This window comes from Setaria italica, chromosome I (assembly GCF_000263155.2).
Source record: "Setaria italica strain Yugu1 chromosome I, Setaria_italica_v2.0, whole genome shotgun sequence".
NCBI classification, from domain to species: domain Eukaryota; kingdom Viridiplantae; phylum Streptophyta; class Magnoliopsida; order Poales; family Poaceae; genus Setaria; species Setaria italica.
In genome coordinates this window covers 11,921,433-11,931,041 of record NC_028450.1, presented here as the reverse complement: position 1 = coordinate 11,931,041, position 9,609 = coordinate 11,921,433, and the positions used below count along the sequence as shown (strand labels likewise).

At 49.8% G+C, this 9,609-nt stretch overlaps 1 protein-coding gene across 1 annotated transcript; it reads left to right on the top strand.

Annotated features, from left to right (window-relative positions):
* Positions 1–480: 480 nt before the first annotated feature.
* On the top strand, positions 481–9,082 carry LOC106804218. Its single transcript, XM_014804907.1, has 2 exons — positions 481–1,113; positions 8,819–9,082. Exons 1-2 carry the CDS (start codon positions 481–483, stop codon positions 9,080–9,082), a joined length of 897 nt encoding a protein of 298 aa, XP_014660393.1.
* The last annotated feature ends 527 nt before the right edge of the window (positions 9,083–9,609 follow it).

Genomic DNA, 9,609 nt, shown 5'->3' with positions numbered 1-9,609 from the left:
TCCGCATTATTTATGATTAGTGGTTGTGATTAAACTAAGCTGAGATAATGCTAGACTAAGGGCCTGTTTGGGAAGGGGGTGTTAAAGTTTAACAACCCCCTTTTAACACATTTTTAACACCTTGGCTGCCAAACACAAGTGTTAAAAGAGAGGTGTTAAAATGTGCCAAAGGTGTTAAAAGTGGTCCCCCTCCCTCTCTTTTCTGTGGTTGCCCCCCCTCTCTCTCCTCTTCTCTCTCCCTACCCACCGCCAGCGCTGGCCTCTTCCTCCTGCTCCTCCTCTCCGCCTGGTCAGATCCACCGCGCCGCCCCTCCTCCTGGCCGAGTCCGCCGCCGAAGTTCCGCCATCATCGCCCGCAAGTCCTCCCCTCCCCACCAGCCCTTTCTCCCCTCCCAGCACCATCCCCATCCGCATCTCCTCCACCATCGCCCAGGTCGGGAGCACGTGGAGCCCAGGAGCTCCACAGGCTCCATCCCGCGCATGTCGCGGAACTACGCGTACCGCTCCCGCCGGAGATTCGTCGTCGTGAGGCGTAGAGATCTGGGAGGAGGAGCAGCAGGAGGAGCGATGGACGGGAAGCTCGTTGACGCCTGGGGCTCGCGCTACCTCAACCTCAACCGCGGCAGCCTCCGCCAGCCGCAGTGGCGGGAGGTCGCCGAGGCCGTCAACTCCCGCCCAGGGGCCTCCGCACGCTGCCGACCGCTGTGCGCCGCGCTGCCGCCGGGCGCCGTCGCGCTCCCCGTCGCCGCAATCGCCACCGCCGCTTCCCATGGCGCTCCCCCTTACCAATTACCACCGCGGCTCCAATCTCCACTCCGCGAACCTCATCCACAAGGCGGCCGCGCGCATCAGGTGGAGGAGGTGCCCCGCGAACGCCCGCGTCGCCGCGTGTGCCTGCTCGGCGCAGGTGGTGAAGAGCTCCGCCGTCGGCGCACCACCAGGGCCATTCTGCTTGGACGGGTGGTGGCGCCCGTTGCGGCGGCTGGCGGAGCGGCAGCACCGAGGGGTTGGGACGCGGGATGTGGCCCGCGGCGGCGGAAGCAGACGCAGAGGCGCGTGAGGTGGCGGAGCTCCACGACGACGGCGGCATCAGTGGCGCGCATCTTGTCAGCGGTAAAGGAAGAAGTTGAGGAGGGGCAAAGGAGAGGAGGGAAAGGAGGAGTAATTGAGGGGCAATGGTGTCAATTCCAACCTTTGGTGTTAAAATTTAACAGATCATCCAAACACCTCACATGTGTTAAATTTTAACACCAATTTGAGGGTGTTAAATCTAAGTTAAATCTAACACGAGTGGCTAGCCTCAGCTCGTGAGTCACTGATCTCTAAGGCACAAGGCGCCACTAGTCCTGCTCAGGTTTGCTGATGCTCAGCCAACAAATTAAAAGTGCCTGAATATAAATAGAGAAGATTCGATGCCTACGCGATTCCAAAAAGCTGTGCGTGCGTCCGAGTTGTGGATCTCGAGGCAGAGCCCATTTCGGGTGCAAAGAACGAACCAGAATTGATCGATCTGCATCTCTCGAATCTTCCAAATTAAAGGGAATCAGACGAGCCCGCAATTCTCGCTCCGGCCAAGTTTCCAAAGATGTTGCATGAACTAGATCCGTCGCGGGGCCCGTGTGTCTTCTCCATTAGCGATGCGTCATGGAGCACTATCTGGTAAAGATGAGGTAACATCCGATTCTTTACCGCAAATGGCTAAAATTATTGGGCAAATTAAAGCTTTTGTTGCTGCGCTATATACAGATGATTTGGGTGAAAAATAAACAATTATACACATGAAATCTGTCGAAACGATGACTAATCAACGTCCCCGTCCAGGAAAAAAAAACTGTTGATAATATGCAGTGTGGTTGCAAACGGTGAATGGGAATGCCGTCTATTTTGCTTTAGATTATGGCGGATGGCCTGTGTATTGCCGTCTGGAAATGAACCGTTCGTTTTTTTCCCTTTTGCAACCATCTGCTTTATTGATACAACTAGCTTACGTTTTTTTTTCCAGTGCGTTGGTAATCGCTGAACAAAGCTTTTATGTTGCGCAAGTATGTAGACAGTTGATTTTCCTTCTTTCACTGGCGCGTTGGCGTTTTCACTCATATGCCCGCTCCTTTAATTTCTTATCCTTTCTTTTACCCCTTTCTTGCGAAGCAGACAATAAGGTATCCTTGTATCCAGAAATACAATGGGAATAAGTACTGTGCACAGCTATTGTAATGTCCTTTGCCTTGACTTTTCTTCTGTTGGATGCTGCCAGCGTTGGGTAATCAGACTCCATCCAGCTTCCGCGTTGTTCGGGGGTGTTTGGATACACCTCCTAAAGAGTTTAGTACCCGTCACATCGGATATTTGATACTAATTAGGAGTATTAAACATAGACTATTTATAAAACCCATTGCACATATGGAGTCTAATTCGCGAGACAAATCTATTAAACCTAATTAGTCCATGATTTGATAATGTGCTGCTACAGTAAATATGTGCTAATCATGGATTAATTAGGCTCAATAGATTCGTCTCGCGAATTAGTATAGGAGTTCTGCAATTAGTTTTATAATTAGCTCATGTTTAGTCCTAATTAGCAGCCGAACATCCGATGTGACACTCCTATAGGGTTTAGCACTTCGTATCCAAACACCCCCTTAGTAGGATTCCACAGCTAGCCCCTAATCCCTAAGGTGTGTTTGGTTCTGGGGTCGAAGTGGGTTGGGTTGGAGCCGACCCACTTCGACCCATATTTGATTGGTGAGGGTGGGGGTTGGATCCAACCCACTAGAGGAATATTCCTCAAAGATCTGAGTTCAACTCATCCCTCCAAATCGGTGGGATCCCGTGGACCCAGACGGAGACCTCCATCTTGCGCTCGCCCACGCGCCTCCCTTGGCTCCGTCTCGCCCTCGAGCGCTGCCTCCCTCGGGCGCGGCGGGGGAGCTCAGGCCGGCGCGGGGGAGCTCTGGCCGGTGCGGGGAGGGGGCTTAGGCAGCCAGCGGGGGCTAGCTCGGGCCGGCGCGGCGGGGGAGCTCGGGCCAGCACTGGGAGGGTGTGGCGTCCACCCCGGATTACCTTGATTAAGGCACGGTTAAGTCGCCTGACACGCGACACTCATGCCTTAGTCAAGTTAACTCGAAGTGTCATCGGATTTCCTCCGATTTAACCACTTAACAGGACCGGATTAGGAAAACTCACACGAAGGTGAGGGGTTCCAGAGAATACAACAGATCCACTGAGTTAAACAAGTTTGACAATTTAGTTCAACATCAAAACAAAATCAGAGTTTTACAGGATTCGAAAGCAGCAAAAGGGTAAAGTAGCGGGAGCTAGCGCCGGGGTCGGATGTCCCTGATGAGGCCGATCCGGACATTAGTGATCCCTTTCCTCGCCGTCCGAGGAAGGATCCCACTCAACCGTCCAACCCGGAGGGAGCTGGGGCGGCCAAGTGCTAGCGGAAGCAAACTCAGGAGCTGCGACTTCACCTGAAAAGAGAGCCACAAACAAGGCTGGGCTTCTAAGCTCACTAAGACTTAACCAACCGGTGGTAAGACTACTCCACCAGGTCTAGACATGCAAGGCTCTTTGGCTGAGGCGTTTGTTTGCCAAAAGCTACTACGTTAGGTCCTTGCTTTCAAGTTTTAGCTCAGTTTCTAAGTTCATTAACAAGTCTACGTTGGCATCTTACTCTAAGCAAACATAGATCCAACTTTATGTGTATAAGCTCATCATCAAGACCATGTCATCATCAGACTCCTTTATTACTCAGTGCAGCATAGCGATCAAGTAGTCTCAAACTGTGAGAGGCAGACGAATCGATCCGAGTTTCTTAACCATGCATGGCGAACCTAATCTCACGACATCCGCGCACCACAAGGGTCGCTTCCTGTGTCGGCCGTCCCCATCAATTCTCAGGCGCGTGTCAGGTCCAAACTTCCCTTGGCATGCAATGCTCCACAGTCCCGGCCTCTACCGTACTGTGACCGCACTTACACCCACATGATGCACCATGGGAACCTCGTTCCAGGGACAGCAGGGGTATAAGCCACACCCTAGTTCAATCAGGTACTAGGCTTCCCCATCCCATACTAGGTATGAGATTAGTACTTTCAAACACTTGATCACGAACACCAACACTGTCGGGCCTTAACAGATTCCATAGACAGACGAGGTGATCAACCGACCACCAAAGAGTTAACCAAAACCCTGCCCCGTCCACCGTCCTTATAGTTGTAACAGAAGGAGAACAACCAACTCCTATAACTCGCGAGTGACCGGAAATCACTCGACTTTTACCGTTTCCTATTTAAGCATAGCAACTACTCGGCCCAACAACTAGTGTTCAAAACAAAGGAACTATGTCATGCATCTAAGGTTGCAAACAACTCCTATACGTAAATGCACAAACATGAGAAAGAAGGCATGCGCAAGTTTGGGAAACTTTGGGGTTCATGCTCCGGGGCTTGCCTTCAAGCGGAGGGGAGGGAAGCGGCTCTTCAGCTAGGGCAACTTCGGCTTCTGAAACTGGTAGCTCAGCTACAGCTCCATCTTCTGGCACTGGGTGCAGCTCGTAGACGCCGTCACCAAGATGAAACTCTACACGAATGCAATGCAGGAGTTAGTGTTTAGACGGTTATTTCAACAGCAACACTCTCAAGTCTTAGCCCTAAAACTTGTAGCCAAGCTACAGAAAGAGTGTGTGGGTTCAAGCTTCAGTGGAGAGAGAACAAGACCAAGGGTCAGATTGGAAGAACTTATGATCTGACCCTTAAACCTTAAGGGATAACTATGTTTGGGGTCCTGAGATCTATTACAGAGAAGTCCCCGAAATCTTACACAGATACCCTCGGGTCAAGGGAAAAGATACGGCCGAGTCCTCGGGCGAGGCAGATAAGGGTCGGCTAACAGACAGGGTCAGGCGAGATGGAAAAGGGGTCGGGCGAACAGATAGGGTCGGGCGAACCGGTGAGGGGTCGGCAGCTTACCTTCGGTTTATAGGTGAAGCCTTTTGGGGTCGGGAAGGAGTAGACTTGGGCGGAAGGTCTTAAGCACTAAGGCTTGGGTGGCGGCGATATCCGGCGGTGCTCCAGCGGCGGCGGAGCTTCTTGTGAGCAACAAGGAAGCTTTAGCACAGCACGGAGGAGTAGGCGGCTGGGTGGATTGGGAGGGGCGGGTGTTGAGCGGTTATGAGAGTTCCTCAAGAACTTAGGTGGCGGCGCTCGAGCCAAAATAGAGGAACAAGGCGGCGAGGCAACGATGGCGAAGGAAACTCCAGTAGGGCTCTGGTATTCCCTTTTATAGCTGCGCGGAAGAGAGAGGGAGTTGGAGTAGCACGAAGACCGGAAGAAAAGGAGGGAGTGCGCTGCCATGGCGGTGATTGAGCGGCGATGGGTGGCGGAAAGGACTTCGGAGATAGCGTCCTCGGCTATTGGGCACGGGAGACAAGGTGGCGCAGGCGCGATTTTGCCGGTAGTTGAGGCTTGGCAGAGGCGGGCGTCGTCATGCGGTGGATTTGATGGGTGTGACAGGGAGAACGGCGCTACAAGCGAGGTTGCAACCGGTGAAAAGACAGGCGGCTGCGGCTGCGCGGGCAAGCGCGACTGTGTAGAGGTTGCGGAAAAGCCGGAAGGCATCTGGCCTTGCAGCCGGGGATCCGGTGAGATGAGATGATGATGGGCGCGAGCTGCGAGGCAGTTTGGATGCAGCAAGCGGCAAAGCTCTGCCACAGCAGCGTCAGAGCACCAAGGCGCGACCGGTGAGGGCGCGAGCGAGACGAGGCGCTGCAGAAAGGGTTGCAGAGGGGCTTCCCCTGCGATTGGGGAGGAGGGCGCAAGAATCCATCCTATCGCGGGCGGCGACTGGGTGGAGCGGCGGGCGTCGGAGAAGTTGAGCCACGTGGCGGGGGAGCTCTGAAGCGGTGCAGGCCGCTCGAGTGCATCTGCCTTGGGAGATCCGAGGAAAAGATTGCGGGTCCACCTGTCAGTCTCGGTTTTTCCTCTGTTCAAGATGGAAAGGGTCACTGTTGTTGAGACTTAGAAGGAACCGACGGGGTGGGTTAGGTCCTTCAGGGGTCAGGACCGGGAACTGGAGTGGAGCACTCCTGCTCGAGAAGAGCTGAGACGAGAAGAGCTGAGACAGAGGAATTTGGGGACTCAGATTAAGATTAACTCGAAAGATTTAACCGGGGTCGTTACAGAGGGGGAGCTCGGGCCGGGCCCAGCGGGGGGAGCTCGGGTCGGCGGCGGGGGAGCCTCAGGCTGGCGTGGTGGGGGAGGGCTCAGGCCAACGGCGGGGGCCTCAGCCAGGCAGAGGAAGAAGATGAACGAGAGTTAAAAAAAAGAAAAATAAAAGGAAGCTGACAGGTGGGCCTCGCAGCTGACAGGTAGGGCCCAGAACTAACGGTGTTAAAAGAACGTTCATCCCAACCCTCTCAACCTCTTCAACTAAACAAAAACTAGGTCGGCTCCAACCCACTCATCCAAACATGAAATGGGTCAGCTCCAACCCAACCTATGTTCCAAAACCAAACGCCACCTAAGTAAACTTCAAATCTTTTGTGTGTTCCCTTCCCGGGCACACCCGGTGACCCTAGCTAGCTGTTGGATCCGCCCGTAACACCCAATGGCAAGGAGTAGTCAATAGTCTTAGATATACTCTCTCTCCTCAAACATAAGCTTTTCTAAGTTTCTCAGAAGTTAAACTTTTTTAACTTTGGTTATGAATAACAAAAATTCATAAAGATTACTAACATATAAATAGTGTTATTATATCCATCATTAAACCAACTATCATGATATGTAATCTTTTCTATTTGAATCTTACTTTTATAGATATGATTGGTCAAAGTAGCATGTTGAAGACCATGTCAATGTCCTAGAATGCTTCTAAGTAAGACTTGGGGCGAGTACAGGTCCAATCTGCAATTGTATTAGAGCGTGTACAATAGAGCTGCAGAATAGAAGGCTGGTGTCAGTAACATGGCTCCATGTAATTAAATTTATAGTCAACATAATAGTAAATCATTGTAGAGTGGCATATGACTACAATAACAGATCTATAAGAGTTTTCTCTATAATGGATAAATGATTGTATGTAAGAGTTTTCTTTTAGACAAAAGCCGTAAGTGACACATCTTTTAGACATATGATGTCACCCCACTGTACACGCCCTAGCTTAGTCATCTAACTTTTTGAAGGATTCACTAATAGAGACACGACTTCCGATCCTTGATAAAAATCTCGAAACGAATCGGACCCGGGACTAAAAGGGGAACTTTTAATCCCGGTTGGTGATTCCAACCGGGACTAAAAGGGGAACTTTTAGTCCTGGTAGGAGCCACCAACCGGGACTTAAAAGGGTCCTTTTAGTCCTAGTTGGAGCCACCAACCGGAACTAAATCCACCGGCGGCCTTTAATTCTCTCCGACTCTATCTCTCTCCCTTATCCTTATCTGTGCTCCTCGATCCCTCCTCCCTTTGCTCCTCTTCCTCGTCCTCCCTATTCTTCCTTCCTACTCCTCCCTCTAGCTAACTCCTCCCCAGTCTCCCTGCTCCCTCTAGCTCCTCCCCAGCCTCCTCCTCCCTCCACTACAAGAAATGTGTTGATCTGTGATGCAAAAAATTTATGACACATTTGTTCTTATCATAGATCTATGATGTTTCTAGCTGAAAACATAATAAAGTTTCACATCCAAGAAAATTTAATGACAAACTTACAGAATATCATAAAAGTTACTATTGTAGCTAAAAATAAGTCGTCTCTCGCTATTACATGGTGGTTTTTTGACAATATAAGGTCCGTGAAAACGTCAAAGACCAACCAGGATCCCACATGTAAGCATTTGTTGAAAAATAAGATGTACAAAAATGTCATAAACTGAGGGGGATCCCCCATGCAAGCATGTATTGAGAAATAAAGTATTCCAATTCGTCATAAAATCTAGCAGGGTCCCACAAGTCAGCCTGTGATGAAAGGGAGGAAAATAAAAATGTAAGAGTGTCCAGAGCAGGAGTCAAACTTGTGACCTCTTGATTCTGAGAGTCAGCACTACCACTGAGATATAATGCAGTTTATGGTTTTTGAACAAGGCAGCTTCCTTATATTACAGTTCTAATAAGTGTTGTCCACTTCCCAGTTGTAGGCCAGAGCAACAGGTATATCTGCAATAGCGTACACTACAAGGGACTCGCCGACACGCTCCTATTGGTTGTGGCAAAGACTTGAGCCTAGAGGTGTTGGTACGCAGATCTGCAATGGGTAGCGGGAATGCCGCATCCTAACTACGAAGGGAGGAGTAGGAGCTATGGTTAGGTTAGTCCCCTATTTTGTGCCGCTACTTTCCCCTTTCGTCAGAGGGAAGGGGATTTTCTGGAATTGGGGATTTGGGTTGAAGGCAGTAGATTTTGATTTCATCCTACACTTAGATTTGCATCCGATTGGTGTTAGAAGTTGATAGGCTATAGTTTATGAAGTGCAAAACTAAACTTTGATTTCAAGTTACAATGAAATTTTTGAAGATTTTGAGTATTCCATCATCTTCTTCCATTGGTAGCTACTACTTGGAGACATCTTCCTACGACACTACTCGTTGGCATCGTGAAGGCACGTGCGATCACGGGTTGAGAGTAGTAGTGAAGTATTCTTAGACCTTTTTCAATCCTAGCCGTCGGTTTGCTTGCTGCCCAAAGATAATGGTTACCTACTTCATAGAGATATTGGTTCTGTGGTTTCATGTTACTGTTGTCAATGGCAATTTGCAAAAGGGCGTTTAATTTGCAGGATGAAAAGAAGCAATGTGGTTACATGACCTGGGTGATCTAGAATGGGATGATAGGGCCTTTGGTGTTCTGATGAAGCTCATGAAGAAGAAGGTGCGAGCGAGGAGGATGCAAAGAAGTGGGAGGGAGAATTGGCAAAAGCTAACAATGAGCTTAGAGAGATTAGGAATGAGCTCAAGATGGTGTGGCAACAACTTCAGAAGGCCACTGCCAAGCTAAAGTTCATTGGGAATTATAGGCACAATGTCAAACTTGCGCACGTGTTGCTTGCTTTATTTGTTGTTGTTGCGGGATTGATGCTTGGTGGCAAGACTAATTAACTAGATGGTGAAGTTCTTCGCTTTGGTGAATAATCTTAACATAGTTTCCTTTGTTTGTATTTGTGATGTTCCTATCTATGGTTAACCATCTGGATTTTGTCCGAATTTGTCAATTTGTGATGGTCCCATGGCACTTGAAAAAAATTTGTTTGTGAAGTTGTTAGTGTTTTTACTCCAGGAATACTCTAGTGAAAAATTGATAAAAATATGGCTTGAAAAAAGTGACTCCTTAGAAGTTGAACCTAGACCACATGTTTGTGGCGGGCAATGCATACCACCGGACCAACTGCACGCTTGCGTAGGAATTAGCTTTTATGGTTCTTTATGGAAATGAAAAAGTGCCACTGAGGTGGCGTTGCCTACTCCTCGTAGCTGTTCATCTGCACATCGATGATTCAGATCAACTATTTGATGCCACGGCCTCCGGCGGTTGCCGTACCGGTTCCTGTTCCCGCACGTTCTTCGAGGAGCCGGTTTCCATCCCCAAGAGGCACCGGTTGCCTAGCTTCCCAGGGAAGTTGGCGCAA

Excerpts from the sequence above, each read along its gene's own strand:
- LOC106804218 (XM_014804907.1), top strand. The coding sequence starts at position 481 with ATGTCGCGGAACTACGCGTACCGCTCCCGCCGGAGATTCGTCGTCGTG. Across the intron at positions 1,114-8,818 it reads TGGCGCGCATCTTGTCAGCG|GGCCTTTGGTGTTCTGATGA; the intron begins GTAAAGGAAGAA and ends ATGGGATGATAG.